The sequence below is a fragment of the Apodemus sylvaticus genome, chromosome 8 (assembly GCF_947179515.1).
Source record: "Apodemus sylvaticus chromosome 8, mApoSyl1.1, whole genome shotgun sequence".
Classification (NCBI taxonomy): domain Eukaryota; kingdom Metazoa; phylum Chordata; class Mammalia; order Rodentia; family Muridae; genus Apodemus; species Apodemus sylvaticus.
Genome location: NC_067479.1, coordinates 94558903 through 94580850, shown reverse-complemented (window position 1 = coordinate 94580850; position 21948 = coordinate 94558903). Strand labels below are relative to the sequence as shown.

Sequence of the window (21948 nt, the reverse complement as noted above, 5' to 3'; positions counted from 1 at the left end):
CAAAAAATGTTATTTCTCACATGTTATTTACCTTCTCTGTTATGGGCCAACCCAAAATACTTAAGACAGATAACGGACCTGGTTATACCAGCCAAAAATTTAAGCAATTTTGTTCACAAATACAAATAAAGCATATTACAGGCATACCCTATAATCCCCAGGGTCAAGGAATTGTTGAGCGAGCCAATCAAACGCTTAAAAACACCTTGTTAAAGCTCACCGCTCAAGAAACCCTTTATTCTTTCAAAGGAAATGCTAAGCTCCTACTATCCCATGCCCTGTTTGTTTTAAACTTCTTAACTCTAGATAAGCAAGGGCGCTCTGCCGCTGATCACCTATGGCATCCTACAACAAACATGGACTATGCACAAGCCCTCTGGAAAGACCCCCTATCCGGGAGATGGCAGGGGCCTGACCCTGTTATCATCTGGGGAAAAGGGTCCGCCTGCATTTACAATTCTAAAGAAGGAGGAGCCAGGTGGCTCCCTGAAAGATTGATAAAGCCTTATAACAAATTCCAGGGTGGCGCCTGAGAAAGGTCACGTCTTCTCTTACAGAACGATGATCATCTCCTGGACCGCAGGACCTCTTCTCCTATTAATGGTGACCCTCAGAAGGGTGAGCCCCCAATTGAGCCCCTATCGAGTCTTTAATTACACATGCTCATCATAAATCAGGCTGGGGATATTGCTAACTCCACCTCCAAGGTTGCAGCCCAAATACCCTGGATTCCATTAGAGGTAGACCTTTGCAAATTGGCCCTCGGAGCCCACCCTGATTGGGGGGTACCTAGCCATTATTTACCACAGGCTGCACCGCCAAATACAGATGATAGAACCCGGGGCCAAAATCCTGCATGCCTCAATGCAGTTACCCGCTCATGGCTACAATATGCCTCTATTTATGTATGCCCTGGGGCTACTCATAGAGATCGTTCTCTGGGCGATAAATGTGGCTATGATGAGTCTTATTTTTGTGCAACCTGGGGCTGTGAGACCACAGGCGATACTTATTGGAAGCCCTCCTCCTCTTGGGACCTTATTACAGTAAAAAGGAAAAACCCTCCTCAGGGAGAGTTAGATTCTGGCCCTAAGCCTTTCAACAAGAATTGTCAAAACTGGTGCAATACCATCGTAATATCTTTCACAGCCCCTGGGAAAAATTATGATTGGCAACATTCTCGTGGGGCCGAGTGGGGATTGCAACTTTATAAGAGTGGGGAAGATATTGGATTGACCTTCACAATAAAACTGACAAAGAATATCCCCAATATACATCGAGCTTCCATAGGACCTAACCCTCAATTACATGATCTGCCCCCCCGCCCCCCGCCACCTAAGGAAGCCTCAAGGCCTAAGAGTCTCTCAGCCACACGAGCCCCAGGAAAGGCCCCGTCAATTACCTTGTTTCAGCCCACCGTACCCCCGGGCCCTATGCCCTCTTCCAAGCTGATTCTTTCCCTCCTCAATGCCTCTGCCTCTGTTCTGCTTCTTAAGGAACAAGAGCTTAACTCGACCAGATATACAGAATGCTGGATGTGTTTTTCAGCCTCCCCACCCTTTTATGAGGGTATCGCCCTCTTTGGAAATTTTACCTATACCAATGACTCAAAGGAGCTCATTGGCACCTCTCTAGAGATTACTCTTACCGAAGTTTCGGGGGTTGGAAGCTGTATAATAGGAAAGAACATGATTCCACCTCGGCAATTGTTAGAAATCTGCAACCACACAGTTGCCATTGACGAACATTCTGATTACCTATTAGCCCCAAATTATACTCATCTGGCCTGTTCCACTGGCTTGACTACCTTTCTGGTTACCTCTCAGTTTATAAGTAAAAGAGACTATTGTGTGTTGATACAATTAGTACCCAAATTTAGCATTTATGAGCCAGAAGATCTTTTGAATTTTTGGGAATGGGGAAGCAAGATGCCCCATAGAGCCAAGAGAGAGCCTGTATCGGCTATCACCCTTGCCGTCATTCTAGGGTAGGGGTAGCCGGGACGGGCACAGGCACTGCCTCCCTCGTTACTTCTCAACAAAATCGACAGCACTATTACACGCTCAGTGCTGCCATTGATAAGGATCTGGCTGAACTCAGAGATGGCTTAGCCAACTTAAAAGATTCTGTGGCCTCCTTGTCAGAGGTAGTTTTACAGAACAGAAGAGGTCTTGATCTGCTCTTCCTTCAACAAGGAGGGCTCTGCGCAGCCCTCAGAGAAGAATGCTGTGTTTATGTTGATAAAACAGCACTGGTAAATGACAGTCTGAGGAGAGTAAAAGAAAGTTTAGAAAAACGCAAAAAGGAAGGGAACAACATGAGTCCTGGTATAAAAACTGGTTCTCCACGTCCCCGTGGCTCTCCACCCTATTAACCTCTATCCTTGGGCCTTTTATAGGCCTATTGCTATTGGTTTCCTTTGGCCCCTGGGCCTTTCAACGGGTAACCCACTTCATTAAATCACAAATAGATTCTACCCTGCCTAAGAATTATCTTTCAGTTCAATACCATCACTGGAGACTGGAGAGGCCGGGATCCGAAGGCACCGAGCTACCAAGAAGAAGTCTCCTCTACACTGACCTCAGAGAGGCTCGATTTTCATAATCTTCTAAAATAAAGCATTCAGTTCCCATTTTTCATCCCTGGGCTTGTCTGGAGGTCAGTTGATTCCGCCCAAGGTAGCCTTCTCAATGACAGGCAACTTCCTCTGTCCCCTGACCAACCTAGACATGGGGCCTTGAGGATGACAAGGTAACCCTACGGCGGGTAAGGCTGGGGACCCAGAGGTAGATCCTAAGACAGAGTGGGCTACATACTTACGGCCTGGACACCCTCCGCCCAGCCATCTCCCCCCCAGGACCACTTGGTCTCTTAAAAAGAATTGAGGGGGAGATAATCTGGTCAGGGAAGAAATAAAGAAATCAAAGATTTTATAGAATTCTCCTTGAAGATGAAGATACATCATACCCAAACTTATGGGACACAATGAAAGCAGTCTTAGGGAAATTCATAGCACTAAGTGCCTTCATAAAGAAATTGAGAGGTCCCATAAAGCAAGTTAATAAGCACACCTGAAAGCTCTAGAACAGAAAGAAGCAAACACACTCAAGAGGAGTAGACCTCAGGAAGTAGTCAAACTCAGGGCTGGTATCAACCAGTTAGAAACAAAGAAGCAACAAAATTAAGTGCTGGTTCTTTGAGAAAATCAACAAGATAGATAAACCCTTAGCCAAAACTAACTAAAGGGCACATAGACAGTATCCAATTAACAAAATTAGAAATGAAAAGGGAGACAGAACAACAGAAAGTAAGGAAATTCAAAAAACATCAGAACCTACTACAAAAGTCTTTACTCAACAAAACAGACGAAATAGAGGATTTTCTAGACAGAAACCACATACCATTGTTAAAAATAGGTAAATGATTTAAATAGTCTCATAACACCTAAGGAAATAGAAATAGTTATTAAAAACCTCCCATCTGCCAGGCAGTGGTGGCGAATGCCTTAATCCCAGCACTTGGGAGGCAGAGGCAGGCAGATTTCTGATTTCAAGGTCAGCCTGGTCTACAGAGTGAGTTCTAGGACTACCAGGGCTACACAGAGAAACCCTGTCTCAAAAAAACTAAACAAACAAACAAACAAACCAAGAGGGGGCAAGAACTTAAGAAGTTAACTTCCAAAAACCCAAATAACCCAATTAAAAAGTGGGGTACAGAGCTAAACAGAGAATTCACAACAAAAGAATCTCAAATGGCCTAGAAACACTACACGAAATGTTTAAAGCACTTAGTCATCAGAGAAATGCAAATCAAAACGATCCTGAGATTCCATCTCTCACCAATCAGAATGGCTAAGATCAAAAAGTGCAGGTGACAACAGATGTTGGAGAGAATGAGGAAAAAGAGGGATACTCCTCCATTGCTGGTGGGATTACAAAGTGGTACAACCACTCTGGAAATCAATCTGGCGGTTCCTCAGAATATATACCACTCTTGGGTATATGCCCCACCATAAAACAAGGACATGTGCTCCACTATGTTCGTATCAGCCTTATTTGTAAAAGCCAGAAGCTGGAAACAGCCCAGATGTCTCTCAACTGAAGAATGGATACAGAAAATGTGGTTCATTTACTTAATGGAATGCTATTCAGCTATTAAAAACAAGGACATCATGAATTTTGCAGGCAAATGGATAGAACTAGAAAATATCATCCTGATAACCCAGACCCAAAAGGACATGCATAGTATGTACTCACTGATAAGTGGATATTAGCCAAAAAGTACAGAAAACCTAGGATACAAGCCACAGACTGTAAGAAATGTAACAGAAAGGCCCAAGTGAGGATGCTTTAATCTCACATAGAAGGGGGAAGAAAATAATCATGGGAGGCAGAGGGAGAGAGGGATCTAGATGGGAGAGAGGAGCAGGAGGGGAAAAGAGGAACAGGATCAGGTATGGGGGGGTGCAAGGTGTTAGACAACATTTAACTGGGGCTGGCTCACAGGTTCAGAGGTTCAGTACATTATCATCAAGATGGGAGCATGGCAGCATCCAGGCAGGCATGGTGCAGGAGGAGCTGAGAGTTCTACATCTTCATCTGAAAGCAGCTAGGGGAAGACTGGCTTCCAGGCAGCTATGATGAGGGTCTTAAAACCCATACCCACAATAACACACTTCCTCCAAAAAAGCCACACCCACTCCAACAGGGCCACACCTCCAAATAGAGCCACTCCCTGGGCCAAGCATATTCAAACCACTACAACTTGTATTTTATTTATAAAAATCTTTCTAGATGGATATGACTTATTAAATAACTAATACAACATGTGATACACAATTAGGACTTTTTGAGCTGAGGGTCTCTGTAGTCTGAGCTGCCCTTGAGTTCACTTTCTCATCTAGGCTAGCTAGCGCTAAACACCTGCCTGTTTCTCAGGTGCCAGGATTGTAAGTGTGCACCTACTGCACCCAGCCTTACAGTTATACATTTTAAAAGTGGGAACTTGCTGGGTGGTGGTGGCACATGCCTGTAATTCCAGCAGTCTGGGAGGCAGAGGCAGGCAGATTTCTGAGTTCGAGGCCAGCCTGGTCTACAGAGTGAGTTCCAGGACAGCCAGGGCTATATAGAGAAACCCTGTCTCAAAAAAACCAAACCCCAAAAAAACAAAACAAAACAAAAAAACAAACAAACAAAAAAGTGGGAGCTCAGTCGACACTTTATTGTACATAAAGACAAACTTGCATCCAATAGAACTAAAGACCTAGACTTAGACATTGCTTAATTGAAAGAGGAATTCATGTTTAAGAGAATGTTTTTGCTGATGGGAAAAAGAAATCAAACATGTCAAGTCATAATGACTTACAAAGCTATACTTTAGATTGAACAAGAGTTCTACGAATCTAAAGACAACAACCACTAAGGTTCAGATTAAATCAAAATATTAAAAGTCCATTGATGTGTAAAAAAAACCAGTTGTTCAAATGCAACATTGAATCTCATGTTCTTTAATTCTATTCCCAGAATAGTGAATTGATATTACAAAATAAACACCAACTACTCACTAAGGTTATCAATGGTAGCAAGCACCAGCACAAGACATCGTTTGTTTCTCTTGTTGCTTCTATCACTGTAGTATAATTTAATCCAATGTTTTCTGGCCCCATTTCAAGCTAATATCTTAGTTAATATCTTTAAAAAAATAAACTAAATATAAAGTTGTCTTAAGGCTCAGTAAACAGTAACAAACATATAACATTTTTCCTCATAAACATATGATATTCAAATTTTTTCTTTTGTGAACTTGTTTCATATTAGTCTGCTCTTTCAGTTCTTTATAGTAAAAAGACTCCAAGGAGATATCAAACAAAGGATGGTGATCAGTCTCTGAATGACTGAAACAGGGCTTTTTGTTTTTTGTTTCTGTTTTTTTAAGATGAAAAACCTTTGAAATAGATCTTTAGTTCTGGCAGCATGTTAGAACAAATCTCAAAAACTCACATTTTCTTCAAAAAATTTCAACTGGCGAGCTTTCACACTATAAGTTGTATACTTGTCTCCCATGTGCTCCTGTAATCGTGCCTATTTGAGAAACAGATGAGAAAATCAGTACATTAAAGTAGTTCCTGTGATCTTTAAACAAAGGCTTTCGTAAGTGTCACACTGTAAGAATTGAGCCATGAGCCTGTTTTCAGTGGGAGGAGCCTCAGAGCTCACCATTTCAGATGACCAGGAGCTCTAAGCCCAAAGTTGCCTGGCAGCTGACACCTGCTGGTCCCAAAACTCTGACAAGTCAGCTGCAGGCAGTTGGCTACATGACTGAGTTCCCACAGAAAGGGGCAGAGGGGTAGTCTCAGGCTCCAGAGTATTCATGACCTAAGCTGACCCAGTAAGACGGAGAGCTGGGGGTTGCGGAGGATGTTAGAGGATGGGCAGTCCTTGGGTTGGGAACGTTAAAAACAGCCAAATCAGCAGACCAGCCACTTCTACCTTTCTCTGTGTTTTGTCTCTTTCTGCTAAGTCGCACATTAAACGTGACTTCATTTTCTCTACACTTCTGATTTTGTTATCTTCCAACAATACCAAAAAGGAAACCATATGGGGGGCGGGGCGTGAAATACTAGCAGTTGAAATTAAAGGTACCTGCCACCGCCTCCCAGCTCCAAGTGCTATTTTATAAAACACATGTCCTAGACTCTTCAAAACTGTCAGTGAGTGGTACAGCACTCACAGATCATGAATAAAGCCCTGCTTGCACACATAAACACATCCTTTTAAAAAGTCTGAAGAACTACTGAAATCTTTTAAAACCCTACTGAAAAGACACACAAGGCCTGGTTCTATCCCCATCACTGAGAAACAAAACAAGCAAACAAACAAACAGCACCTACAGGACCTATGGGCAAACTGCATGACTGAATATTAGTCAGGGCTAGTAAGGCAGCTCAGGGAGTAGCACTTGCCACAGAAGCCTGACCAACCACCTGCACTGACTCAATATCCAGAAACCACACAGTAGAAGGAGAGAACCAATTCTCAAAAAATTGTCCTTTAATCTCCACATTTGCCATGGTATGTCCATGTATGCATGTGCATTCTTATGCACACACAATAATACAATCTTAGAAAGAGGTGACTCAGCAGTTAAGAGTATTTGTTCTTGGAGAGGACCTGTGTTCAATTTCCTGTACCCACAGGCAGCTCACAGCTGTCCAGAACTCCAGCTCCTGGGGATCAAATGCCCTCTTCTGACCCAGTGTGCACTAGTCATGCACATGGTGCACGGACAAACACGCAAGCAGGACTGACATTCATACACATAAAAATGAAGGCAGGGTTTCTCTGTGTAGCTCTGGCCATCCTGGAATTTGCTCTGTGAACCAGGCTGGCCTCAAACTCAAGGGATTTATCTGCTTCTGACTCCCAAGTGCTGGGCATTAAAGGTGTGTGCCACTGCCGCCCAGCTCTAAAAAGTGTTTTAAAAATCAAAAAAAAGGAGCTGGAGAGATGGCTCAGTGGTTAAGAACACTGACTGCTCTTCCGAAGGTCCTGAGTTCAAATCCCAGCAACCACATGGTGGCTCACAACCATCTGTAATGGGATCTGACTCCCTCTTCTGGAGTGTCTAAAGACAGCTACAGTGTACTTAGCTATAATAAATAAATCTTAAAAAAAATTTTTTTTACATATTTATTAAAAGAGAAAAATATTTATTCAAGAATATTTATTTATAAAAATTATTTATTCAAGAACATTTATTCAACAAAGGCTGGGAAATTGGTGCGGTGGTTAAGAGGACTGGCTGCTCTTGTAGAAGACCCAGGTTTAATTGCCAGCAGGCACACAACCATTTCTAACTCCAGTTCCATGGGATCTGATTCCAACCCTCTTCCAAGGGCATCAGGAATAGAAGTGATGCAAAAAACTTACATGCAGGTAAAACAACCATACATATAAAACAAAATAAAAATACTCAAAGCTAAATAAAAATATCTTTAAAAAGAACATCAAATAAAATTTGGGTACAAGAGTCTAAGTATATGAATCCCAGTAAACTGCCACCAAAACCTGCCACAGTCTTCCTGCTCTGGGGGAAAGGCCATCTTTCTGAGAGAAGCAGGTCATTGACATATCTATCATCCTACTACAAAACTGAGGCTAAAATCAGGAGACTTCAGGTAAGAAGCAGGAGATCGTCTTCCGTCCAGCATAGCCTCCAGGATGAAGATCTGACACAGCAGTACTAAAAACTATGGGTTTCAATCACCTGTGCCCCAGATCAGAAAGTGAAAATGCCATACTGGGCACAGCATCCCAAGAAAACCAGAGGCTACCACCCCAGTCTTCCTCCAGTCGAATGCCTCCTGAGCACCTCCACCCCACACACTCTCCGTCTCTTTTTCAGACAGATCTTTATGTTGTCTAGCTGGTCTGAAAACCCCCTGCCTCTGCACTGAGTGCCTGCAACTACAAGCTAGTGCCACTGAACATTCACAAAGTTTTAAACAGATGAAGCAAGAGGGAAGATTCAGAATATAAAATTAGACATTAAAATGGAGATATTACTTTCAATTCTATACAAATAAAAACATAACAACTATAAATGATTGTATAGCAACCAACTTCATAATTTAGTTGAAACTGAGAAATTTCTAGAAGAAATCTAACAAAAGTGTCAAAAAACCAGAAAACCTGCATACGTTTATAAATGGTGTAAGGGTTGATTCAAACATTGTTAGATATTAGGAGAAACATTTGCAAATCTTACATCTGATGAGAGACTTGAATCCAGAGTATATAAAAATTCAATAATTTCAAGGTTCTTAGCCCAAGTTTAAAAATTTCTCTGAGGAAAATATGCAAATAGAGTATATGAAAATATACACAACACCAGTAGTAATCAGAAAAATGTAAGTCAAATTTGCAATGAATGCCATCTTATATCCACTAGAATGTCTATGATCAAAGAGACAATAACAATTATTGTCAAGTTGTGGAGAATCTGGAATGTACTTATGAATGTATAAAATGGTGAAGTCACTTTACGGCACAGTCTGGAAATTGCTCAAACATTTCAATATAGTCACTGTATGATCAAAAACTTGTGTTTAAACCACACAAATATCCATCAGTTGATAAGCAAACAAAATGTATAGGATAACATATTTGGTCATGGAGAACACTGAGTATTATTGATACATGCTACAACATGGATGCTATAAGATCACTTGTCTGTGACTCCATCCATACACATTGTCTCTCTGTGGCTTAGGGCTGGGAGAGGACCAGGAGACACTGAAACACTGCTAACAGTACAAGGTTTCTTTGGGAAGCCGTGGAAATGTGTAGCACTTGCTTGTGCTGATGACTGGACATGGTAAATCGCTGAGTGTATGCTTCGACAGGCAAGTGGCATGGTACACAGACTATATTTAAAAAGAAACTTTAAAGTCTATAGCGTAAGCAGCTTGACACAGCTTATGACACTTACCTCTCTCTCCAACTCATCTTCCTCTTCCAAAAGATCATACACCTGCTCTAAAAGCTGAGCCCCCAAACCCTGGATAAGGTCAGCTCTTAAGACTTCAACTATTCTCCTGATCTTTTCAGAACCTGGTATGATACCTAAAAATTCAGCAACAAAAATGGAAAATAAATACCACTACAGCAAAAACAATACAATATCTTAAAATCATGAAGAAATTATTTTAACTTTAAAAAGAATTTGGCTTAATGACTTTGTTTATACACTTTCGTCTTAGCTGGGCATGGTGCCCATGCCTTTAATCCTGGCACTCAGAAAGCAGAGGCAGGTAAATCTCTCTGAGTTCAAGGCCAGCCTGGTCTACAGAACAAATTCTAGGACAGCTGGGGCTGTATAGCAAGACTTTGTTTCCAAAGAGTAAACAAAAAAACAAAACAATAAACCCAAAGAACCAAAAAAAAGGTACCTTTTTCTGTTTTATTTTAAAAATGTCTTAGTTGACATACAATACTGTATTTCATTATCATATTTGTATGTAGACATATTATTTACTTTGATCAGAATTATCCTCTATGATATCTCCAGTTCTTCCCATCAGTCATTAGTCCCCCTTCCTCAATTCAAATAGTTTGTCTCCTTTCTTACATGTCTATTTCATTATCATGTTACTTATTTTTGTCTGTCTCTGAGTCAGGATCTTATTCTATAGACTAGGCAGGCTGCAGATTCTAAGTGATGCCCCTGCCCTGGCCTGCTTGCTGAGTACATGGATTATAGACATGAAAAACCTTGCCTAGATAGTTTATATAGTTTAGTTTTTTAAAAAAATATTTATATTTAGTTTATATGATAAGTGTTTGCCTGCATGTATGTCTCTGTATCATATCTTCAATGCCCACAGAGGCCAGAAGAGAGTCTCAGATTCCCTGGGACTGGAGTTACGAACAGTTGTAGCCTCCATGTGGGTGCTGGGAATTGAACACAGGTCCTCCGGAAGAGCGGCAAGTGCTCTAAACTGCTGAGCCATCTTTTCAGCCCCTATACGCTAATTTTTAAAAATTCTTTTATGAAGGTACTAAGAATGGATGGAACCCAAGACTTTTTGCACATGTTAGGTGAAGTGTCCTACCAGTAAGCTACCAGTATTTTAGTAACTAAAAACTTAGTCATCAAGTGTCTTCCCATCATCTCCAAAATCTAAAAAAACTAACTTAAAGAATTAATAATTAGGGCTGGAGAGATGGCTCAGAGGGTAAGAGCACCGACTGCTCTTCCAAAGGTCATGAGTTCAAATCCTAGCATTCACATGGTAGCTCACAACCATCCGTAAAGAGATCTGACACCCTATTCTGGTGTCTGAAGACAGCTACAGTGTACTTATATATAATAAATAAATAAATATTTTTAAAAAAAGAATTAATAATTAATTTAATTGTCTAACATGGAAGTTCACATTAAAAAGTTCAAATATTTTACACAATGTTATAAGGCTTATTGAATTTTGTATATTTATTTTAAAAAATACATTTTCAAGAGCTGGGGAGATGGTTCAGTGGTTAAGAGTACTTGTTCTCGCATTGGCAGGCAGATTTCTGAGTTTGAGGCCAGTCTGGTCTACAGAGTGAGTTCCAGGACAGCCAGGGCTACACAGAGAAACCCTGTCTTGAAAAACCAAATAAATAAATAAATAAATAAATAAATAAATAAATAAATAAATAAATAAATAAATAAATAAATGAGTACTTGTTCTCCTAGAAAACCTGGATTCAATCCTAGCACCCACATCAAGTGGCTCACAACCATTGTAACTCCAGCTCCAGAGACTCCAGCACCTCTATTCTCCTTGGGCACTGCACATGCGTGCATGCATCCACATGCGTGCATGCATCCATATGCGTGCATGTATCCACATGCACATATCCACAAATGGTAGCAAATGCCTAGGTCCCAGTTCTTGACAGGCTAAGGCCAGAGGATCAGGGATTCAAAGCTGTCCTCAGCTAGAGAGCAAGTTTGAAGTCAACCTGGGCTACATGAGACACTGCCTCAGAAAACCAAAATATAAAGACATGAATTTTCATGAAACTGTTGGAATGTATCTATTGACTGTACAAGATACACTTTTTGTGTCAATGTCCAAGTGAAAAGTTAAAGTCTAAACTACTTGCAGCATTAGCCCTGCTCTCCACTCTGCATCTGCTTTGCTGCTGGGTAAGAAAAAACCACTCACCTGTAGGCAGCTCCATACAGTGAGGCTCCACCTCTTCTGCAACCTTGCCGTGAAGCACCAGCGTGTCGCGATACTTGCGATGAAGTCTGAATTCTGATCCTGGGTTTAGGACCCGGAGATCTTCACAGCTCTCTTTAGGTTCCAGCCTCAGAGTTTGAGTCATCAGCTGCACCAAGTCTTTCATTTCATTTGTATGACTTTTCCTGAGGGAAAAGTCTCTTTAGCATTTACTTGACCTCATGATAAAAGTTAAATGAAATGACTTTTAGGGAGCTCTGATTGCAAATGTAACTACAATCTCCTTGCAAAATACGAAAGGAAGGCAGTGATGAATACAATTGATAGATGATTTTGGAAAGGAGTCCAGTGTTTAGCCTAAGGACAGAGCACATGCATCTCAAAATACAGAACAAAAGCACCAGGCATAAGGAAGCCAGGGCCGAGGTCCGACAGCCACTCTAGCACAAGGCCAGAGCAATGCTGGAAAGGAAAGGCCAGGAAGAAGCAACCCAACTTCGCATATAATTTCTCCATAGCTATTTCCAACGGACTTAAATCTACACAAATATAAAAGTCAAGAATAGCCAAAGAAATACAGAAACACCAGCCTCAGACAGCTAAAATTAACCAGGTACACTCTACTCCAAACTGAAGAGAATAGGAGAGACCAGCCTTGTGAAAGAAAAAAAAAATGAAATTTACAGATACAAACTCAGAACTGATATTATAGAATGTGTAAATGAGGATGTTAAAGAAGGTATTATAAATATCCCTCATGGGCTACAAAACAGAAAAACATTAATGTGCTAAGGGAGAAGTAAGGAAGACAAACAATAGGCCCACATCAAACACTAGAAATGGAAAGGCAGTGTGTTAAACAGGGCTAACAGACTACACACAGAAGAGGTGAGTGAGCTCACCACCACAGCAGCAGAAGTTACGGAAATAGAACAAAGAGAAAAGTGGAAGGACAGGCAGAGCATCACAGACACTGTGTACATGCAGAGCAGTCTGATACACATGTACTTAGAATCCCAGAGAAGGGTGAGAGCCTGTCCTAAAAACAAAAGACCCCAGGGAAGGGAAGGGGGGGAGACTGTCAAAAAAGCTGTGAGGAAAGAAAGAGCCAACACTGATGAAAACTACAAATGTGCAGGTTCAAGAATATAGGCTAAGAATTCTGAATGAAAATTATAGTGTTCATGGAAAGTAAATCCTTTTTAAATTTTTTAAAAATTATTTTATGTGTATAGGTGTTTTGCCTGTATGTATACCACATCCATGCAGTGCCCTTGGAAGCCAGAAGACAGTGTGGCATCCCCTGAAACTGGAGCTCCTGACTGATGGTTGTAAGATGTCATTTGGGTGCTGAGAAGTGACCCCAGATCCTTCGGGACAGAAGCCATCCTTCTTAAGCACAGAGCCACCCCTCCAGTCCCTCTCGGAAGATCTAGTTTAAGCTCTAGCACGTACCACAAACCATAACATACATAACCAGGTAATGGGACAATGAGTCTCACAGGTAGGAATACCTTTAGACTAAGTTCAAACAGAACTGAGACAGAAAACCAAGCACTTACCCCTCCCTGGAGTCCCCATCGGATTTGTCCGTTGAGCTTGTAGAAGAGCTTAACTCATCCTCAGACAGCCCATGCGCCAGCCTCTTCTCCTGTTAGTGTTGGGAAAGACCAACAAAACCAGTGTGTAATACTGGTCTAAGTGCAATAAGTAGACACAATGTACCTTGTACACAATTAAAAAGGAGAATCTGACAGAAAACTTGAAGCTAATTTATTCAAATGATGTCACAGTTCACACACAAAGTTGACAGTTTAAGATTGAGGAACACCAGGGGAAAGCTTTTCAAGACCAGCCTCGGGTATCAGGATATTTCCTTTGCAGAGAAGGAGGGATGGCTGTTTTGGCAGGTCAGTTCTCAGGCTTACTCCAGAAGGAATGCTGGCATTTTCAATGTGACAATGCCACCTCAACCAGGCAGTTTCCACCCGTGCCTATGTAAGATTCCTATAGTTCTTTACAGGGTTACTAACATAATTCACATAAACCTTACAGCTTCAGAAAGTGCAGATGCCAATGGTAAACAACACAGCTTGCTGTGATGGCTCACACCTAACCCCAGTGCTCAGAAACTGACACAGAAGAATTACAGTAAGTTCTAGGCTGGCCAAAAAAATTTGAGAAGACTCTATCTCAAAAACCTTAATAATTTGACACAAACAGGAAACTAAAGATTAATGATTAGCAAACAAGTTAAAAATCTGGCTAGAGCAATGGATGTTTGATACAGAAAAATAGACAACGTGCTGCCTACTGGGAGCTCTCTGCCTGGCCTGGAGGCAGAAGCCTGGGCTCTCAGCCACGTCAGAAGCTGAGGCAAGAGGACTGTAAGCTTGAGTCTAGAATGGGCTATACAGTGAATAGAAAGTCAACCAGTGGCTTTGTAAGAGTGTCTCAAAACTAGAAAAACCTCAGTGGTAGTACACTTTGCCTACCATGTGTGAGGCCCAATAACAACAACAACAACAAAAAATATGAAATAAAATAAAACCAAAAAAAAAGATAAAGAAAAAGAGACAATTCCCTAGGAAAAAATTCTGACTAAATTTCCAGGTGTTAACAAGAACTCCTGGGAAATCTATATCATTAGTTTAGCAGTTAAAAGCACTGGTTGTCATTCCCCATCACCCACACAGGTTACTCCAGTTCCAGGGGATCTTGAAGCCTCCATGGGCACCAACCATGCATGTAGTGAACAGACATACATGCAGGCAAAACATCCATACACATTTTAAAGAATGTATACTTTGAATGAGTTAAGCATAATCCTTTTAATAATTATTTATGAGTTTTTTTTTTTTTTTTTTTGGTTTGGTTTGGTTTTTCAACACAGGGTTTCTCTGTGTGGCCCTGACTGTCCTAGAACCCAATTTGTAAATCAGGCTGGCCTCAAACTCAAGATCATCTGCCTCTGCCTCCGAAGTGCTGGTGTTAAAGGCATGCGCCACCATGCCAAGTCTCAGTGTGTTGTTCCCACCTCCCACCCAGCAAGCAAGGCTTTAATCTTCCCCTTCCCTCTTACTTACCTAATCATAAGTAAAAGAGAGAATTATGCATAGTGGCTGAAATTGGGAGCCTGCAGTGGTTTGAATAGGAATGGCCTCCTTAGGCTCACAGCTTTGAACACAGTCACCAGGGAGTGGCACTATTAGGAGGTATGGCCTTGGTGGAGTAGATGTGGCTTTGTTAGAAGAAGTGTGTCACCGGGGGTGGGCTTTAGAGTTTCAAATGCTCAAGCCCAGCCTAGTGTCTCACTCTCTTCATGCTGCATCTGAATCTGGGCGCAGAACCCTAGCAGCATGCCTGCCCGTGTGCCCCCATGCTCCCCGCCATTTCAACAATGGGCTAAAACTCTGAACCTGTAAGCAAGCTTGAGTTAGTGCCTCCATCCTTCCATTCATTCGTTTTTGTTTTTCTGACACAGGGTTTCTCTGTGTAGCCTTGGCTCTCCTGGACTCACTCTGTAGACCAGGCTGGCTTTAAACTCAATGCCTCCTGCTTCTGCCTCTGGAGTGCTGGGATTAAAGGTGTGTGTCACCACTGCCCAACAAAATGCTGTCCATTGTAAGAATTCCCATGGTCATGGTGTCTCTTCACAGCAACAGAATATCGGAGACAGTGAGACAGCAAAATCAAGAGTTTGAGGTCATCCTGGGCTATATACCAAGATTTTACCTTAAAATGAACTGAGAATGGTAGTGTATGCTTGTATTCTAACACCTAGAAGGGCAGGCAGGAGGATCTGGAGGGCATCTGCAGCTACACAGTAAATTCCAGGTCAGCCTATGCTACTGAGACCCTGACTCCAAGAAGGAATAGTATGGTCAGCAATGCCCATAAACAATGCTGACATCTGTGAAGCTTACTGTATTAGGTTTCCCAGGAGTGGACAATCTACCTTCTCCCTCAGGAGTGTGTGATTCACCTGAGTGATGCTGCATTCAGGAGAGAATCGTTGGACAGAGATGGGTTGGTCTCCTTCCTGTGGTTTCACTGGCTCCACTGCACTTGGAGGTCTCTGAACTGTAGGGCCTAAAAACATGAATACCCCAGTAGTTGCTGTAGTTGCCTGGACTCAACTAAGGAGGACTTTGTACACAGTACAGAAGATACCATAGAAAGAGTAAGGTAGAGTGCCCCCAAAAAGCGTATTCATCAGTATTGTGGTGTCTGCCACTTTACCCCAAATTTAGTCCTGGGTTTATCAGCTCTGGACCTTGGGCATGTTATTTAACACTCTGGAACCTTAGGGTAATAGCCTACCTTTGGGGGAAGACTAAAAATATAAAAGAAAATACTACCCTTAACACCTTTAGCATAATGGTGGAGACACAATCACCTTTAATAAAGGAAAACTGGTAGCACAACTTTTAGATGATGGTCATAAGAGAGACCATAGAGAGGCTGGAGAGATGGCCTCACATTTCAAAGCACTTGACGCTCTTGCAGAGGACTTGAGTTCTGTTGCCAGCACAGACATGGAGGCTCACAACCATCCCTAACTCCAGCTTCAGATAAGCCAATGCTTTCTTCTGACCTCTATAGGCACTAGAAAAAAGCATGTGACTTATATACATGTGAGTTAAAACTCTCATACATATAAAATAACTATTAAAAAATTAGAACAATTAAACAATTTTAAAAATGCAATTTTCCATAGAGCCAGGTGGCACACACCTTTAATGCTAGCACTTAGGAGGCAGCAGCAGATGGATCTCTAAGTTCAAAACCAGCCTAGTCAACATGTACATAGTAAGTTCTAGACCAGCCAAGGCTTACATAGCAAGATCCTGTCTCAGAAACACTACGTTCTTTAGCCCAGTGTGGGTTCCTGAGGAGCAGGGGCTGGATGGGGAGATGAGTTAACCATTCACCTGATTTCCAGCCTGAGATTTCAAAGTTCAAAGCTCTTGGCTGGCTGGCTCTCTCTCTCTGTCTCTCTGTGTCCCTCTGTGTCTCTGTATATGTCACTTTCTCTCTCTCAAATTTATTTATTTGCTTTAGATTTTAATTTTTTAATTTTATTTTCTGTGTGGGAGTGTTCTGCCTGCATGTATATATATGCACCACATGTGTGCCTGGTGCATATGGAGGAAGGAAGAGGGTGTCAGATCCCCTGGAACTGGCATTACAGATGGTTGTGAGCTACTGTGTAGATACTGGGATCTGAACCTTGGTCCTCAGCAAGAGCAATAGTGCTATTAACTGTTGAGCATCTATCAAGTCCCTGACTCTCATTTTAATCTTTTTCTCTGATAAATAGTAAAGAGTCAGAACTCTACAATATTTTATAAGGCTCATCTAAGAAATTTTAAAAACTCTTCCAAATCCTTTTAAATGGATTATTGCTGCTTTAAAGTTTGTACAGCTAACAACCAGAGCCATTGCTTCTTACCAGCTACCAACAACCTCCTAGATAAGGGCATCAACTTCACCTGAGGGAGGCATCTCTTCCTGTGACTGCTTTAGTCGTCTCCTCTCTCTGGCTGATAACGGTCGATCCTGTGGAAGAAAGTCATGGAGTTATTCCTGTTTCTACTCGCTATTTCTGTAGCAATGCATGATGCGCCATCTAATACTGCTAAAGGCCTCCCATTGTTCTCTCAAGGAGCAGAAACCATTTTGACGTGGAGTTTAGCACATAAGGGTTACAGCTATTAGGACAAGGGCATTTCTTATATTCAGAATTCACTGCAAGTGACTTCTTTGGATCTACAGACTATATCCATTTCAATCAAAGCTAACACTGTGAAAGTGCAAACATGTCTCTTCTAGAATTAGTAAATTGTGACTAATATGTTTTAATATGAACCTCCACAATACACACAGATTTTATAATCCAAAGCTTTATTTATAAGAAGTATTTTAAACCCACACACATTCACACAAACCTTTGATGATGCTGTTGAACTGATTCTTGAACTGTTTACAGACCTAGCCACTGGCCCACCTTGGTCTCCATCATTTTGCTGTGTTGGTATGATATCCACTTTCCCAATACCAGGGTGAGAAGGCAAAAGCCGACGGGGTAGTTCTTGGAACTAAAGTAATGTAAAGAGAAGGAGTTTATCAGCTCCATATACAGCCATCTCTAAAACTTCCCATTGGCAAGTCCCTTGTACATTCACCAGTTACTTGTCCTTAAAATTTTTAAAGCATTTAACAGTTTTTGGAAAGGAAGGTCTCATGTCCCTCGGGCTACCCTCTACCTGATTATAGCAAGGATGAACTTTAATTTCTGATTTTCATATTTACATATCCTAACTTTTGGGATCCCAGGTTTGTGTCACCATGCCTGGTTTACTGATGCTAGGGAGCTGAACCCAGGACTTCGTTCATGTCAGACAAGCACTCTATCAACTGGGCTGCAACCTCATTTTAGAAAGACGGCCTGGTTGTGCATACCATAATCCCAGCCGCTTGGAAGGCTGCGGCAACTACGTCACAGCCTAAGACCTGCATGTGCTATGGAGACACTGCCAAAAGTGCATGGTTACCTAATAGGTTTAGGGAAGGGCATTGATGGAAAGCATTTTAATAAAGGAAGGACTGAGGGCTAGGATCGCAGCTCACGGGTCAAGTGCTTCTATAGCATATACAAGACCCTGGGCTCATTTTCCAGCACTGCATAGAGAAAACTATATATGGTCAAGAAAATATATGAAAGGAGAAACAAAGTTTAGCAACAGAGCACAAAAGCACCGACAGCCCATCATCCCTTTCACTCTCTAGTAGCCCGCTCACTGCTGCTGCATTTCCAACACTCTGACTGCTGGAAGCATTAAAATATCTTGTCCTGGCCCAGCTTCTCAGTCCACTCTCTACATGTCTTATGTACTTTTTGGCAACTTCCTAGAGTCTGTCTCCCAAGCAGCACAAGGACTCATTGGAAAGAGATTGCTGACCTGGCTCTTTGTCCGACTATGGTCTGTCTGTTCCCTTTTATTCTGCCTTCGCTGCCGGGACAAAGAAGGTTCAGACATAGAGCTGTGTGGCTGGAATCTTGGGTGGATGCTGTCCTGATTTTCTCTAATACCAGTAACTTGATCCTTAAAAGCAACAAAATGAAAGAAACATACACAAACTACACAGAGCAACAGAACAGTTTTTGGAACTTCAAATGCTAAACTCTCCACACCTACTTTTGAAACTGCAAAATGAAGAACTAGAGAGACAGCTCAGCATCCAAGAGCACTGGCTGCTCTTCCAGAGGAACTGGCTTCAATTCCCAGCACCCTCATGGTAGCTCACAACCATCTGTAACTCTAAGTCCAGGGAATCCAATGCCTTCTTCTGGCTTCCATGGGCACTAGGCACACACCTGGTACACCATCAAGTTGAAACATTTAGATATCACATAAACTTAGAAAACAATTTTAATTATAAAATAGAAGTAACATGAATGCTTATGTTTACAGGAAATGATGACATTTATTAACCAAATGTTGTGGCTTTTACTCTCTTGCCTCAAACAAAATAAAATGCTTAGAAATAAATTTTTTTTTTTTTTTTTAGAAATAAATTTAACAAAAGAAATATAAGACTAGGTTTGGGGTGTAGCTCAATGGTAGAATACTTGCCTAACATGCCTAATGTCCTAGGTACAATTGCCAGAACTAAGAAAAAAATTAAATAAAAGAAAAAAGACAACCAACACAATGGGAGACAATATTGTCAAATCTTCTGTCTCATAGGATGTGGTATCTAAAATAAAAAACTCAATTTGGTAATGAAAAAAACAGATTAAAGCAACTAAAAATAGGCATCCATCCATCCATCCATCTATCCCTTTGGAGCTATAGAGGTGGCTCAATGGTTAAGAGCACTGGCTGCTCTTCCAGAGGTCTTGAGTTCAATTCAAGAACTACACAGTGGCTTACAACCACCTGTAATTGGATCTGATGCCCTCTTCTGGCCTTTATAGGCAACAAGCACAAAACTGACACACAAACATAAATGCAGACAAAATACCCTACACATAAACTTTTAAAAATATTGACTTAAACATACATACAGTGAGATGTTTCAGTGACTAAAGGCTCTGCCATGAAAGCACAGCAGTCTGACTTTGATCCTTTGAACCCACAGAAGAGCAAAGAGAATCAACTCTGCAAAGTTTTCCTTTGGCATTCATACTCATACCATGGTGTCTGTGTACACGCGCGCGCGCACACACACACACACACACACTCTGCTGGTGAGATGACTCAGTGAGTAAAAGTACTAGTCACCAAGTCTGACAACCTGAGCTCAATCCCTAGAACCCACACAGTTAGAGAGCCAACCCTCATTGTCTTCTGACCTCCAGCTGCACACCATAGCCCACACACATGTTCCACATACACTCATACATGCACACAAAATAAATGAAGTTTTAAAATCTTATTTACACACACACACACACACACACACATGCACATGCGCTTGTGAACTGGAAAAATGATTCAGGGGTAAAGAATACTATCTGCTTTTCCATAGGACCTGGGTTCAAATCCTAGCACCCACCTGGGCTCACAGTTGTCGGTGACTCCAGCCCTAGAGGATCCAACATCCTCTTCTTGCTTTTTATTTTTTGCACACAAATGCAGGAAAAGAACCACATACATAAAAACATACAAACAAAATTTTAAAAAGAAACATATACACAAATATTCATAGCAGGGATAGAGATTTAACTCAGCAGTAGAGAACCTGCCTAGCTTAGCATGTGCAAAACCCCGAGTTCAATCTCTAACACCACACATACATACACACACAAAAAAATTCAAAACATTGTATACAGATATATACAGAGGAACATACTCAACAATAAAAAGCATAGTCATACATGCAACATCATGGATAAACTTTGAAAACAAAAACATGTAAAGTAAAAGAAACTAGATATAAGCTCTATGATTCTGTCTACACGAGATGCTCAGATCTGACAAACCCATGGACAAACCTTGCCATAGGGTGAGAATGAGGGCAAACGGGGAGTGACTGACACTGTGCATGTTTTGGTTGGTTGTTTCTGTTGCTTTTATAGGTGATACAAATATTATTCTACTGTAAATCTGCACAAGAAAGAGCTGACTTTCCTGACACAAATAGGGCATACCAACATCTTTGGTCTTTTAATAATTAAAACAATTAAGACTTATCAATTTTATTTTATAGGTATGAGTATTTTATCTGCATGTATGCATGTGTACCCCTGCATGCCTAGTACCCACGGAGGATCTCTTGCAGCTGGAGCTACGGATGGTTGTAAGCCACCATGGGCTGCTGATGACCAAACGTAGGTCCGCTGTAAGAATAAGTACTCTTAACCAATGAGCCCTCCCTCCAGCGCCATGCTGCACCTGTGACCATATGTCCCATGTGTCTCTTGGAAAACCATTCCTTCTGTGTATCACTCACCTGGTCTGGTGTTTGGCCTTTGTTTGAGGGATACAACGGCTTCACCAGTTCACTCCCTTCCCCATCACCACCATCATAGGACCGTCTGGGAGGGAGATTTTCAGGCTGATCACTGGACTTGGTATTTCCCTGTAGGCTTGCCTTCTCTTGAGAAATACTACATTGACTGTCTGCTTCATTAGCGGCATCCACGTGTCGTGGTTGGCTCTCCTGAACTATGCCATAGTCCGCTGAGTCCCTCCTTTCTGCAGGTAAGATATCGATATTTATCCTACTGATTGTGGCACATGAATCCACAGTATTGTTCACGTCCAGTTTGCCAGTGTGGCCTTCGAGACTAGCCGGTGATCTCAAGGGACCAATGTCCACTGGTTTCTCTTGGGACAAACATTTATCTTCAACCTGGGTGAAAAGATATTCTTAAGTTATTACAGTACCTCATATCATATACAAAAATAAACTCAAAATGGAACAGTATCTTCCTCAAAAAGTTAAACATGGGAATTACCATTTAACTCAGCAATTCTACTTTTTGGCATGCACTCTAAACAAACAAAAGCAGGAACTTAAGCAGGAATCTGTGGACCAATGAGTCAAGCAGCATTATTCAAAAAAGGAAGCACATAGTGGCACGCGTCAGTAACCCTAGCACCTTAATGGAGTGCTGAAGTAGTACTGTCACGATCTGAGGCCAGCCTGGGTGCACTGTGACTCCCAAGCTACCCAGGGCTGTAGAGCAAGGCCCAATTTATAAG

General features: G+C 41.6%; 1 protein-coding gene across 8 annotated transcripts in view; it reads right to left on the bottom strand.

Moving 5' to 3' along the window:
• Positions 1-21948, bottom strand: part of Nek4 (NIMA related kinase 4) — a 63379-nt gene that overhangs the window by 28066 nt on the left and 13365 nt on the right. For 3 of the 8 annotated variants that reach the window (XM_052189997.1, XM_052189998.1, XM_052190001.1), the window contains exons 7-15: positions 21194-21595; positions 18697-18840; positions 17683-17832; positions 17227-17293; positions 15690-15823; positions 13294-13382; positions 11714-11916; positions 9490-9623; positions 6000-6080 (exon numbers count right to left, since the gene is read on the bottom strand). In XM_052189997.1, coding sequence (XP_052045957.1) covers positions 6000-6080; positions 9490-9623; positions 11714-11916; positions 13294-13382; positions 15690-15823; positions 17227-17293; positions 17683-17832; positions 18697-18840; positions 21194-21595 — 1404 coding nt within the window. Of the gene's footprint in view, positions 1-5193; positions 6081-9489; positions 9624-11713; positions 11917-13293; positions 13383-15689; positions 15824-17226; positions 17294-17682; positions 17833-18696; positions 18841-21193; positions 21596-21948 lie in introns of those variants that run through there. The other 5 variants (XM_052189999.1, XM_052190002.1, XM_052190000.1 and 2 more) reach the window with 5 other exon arrangements.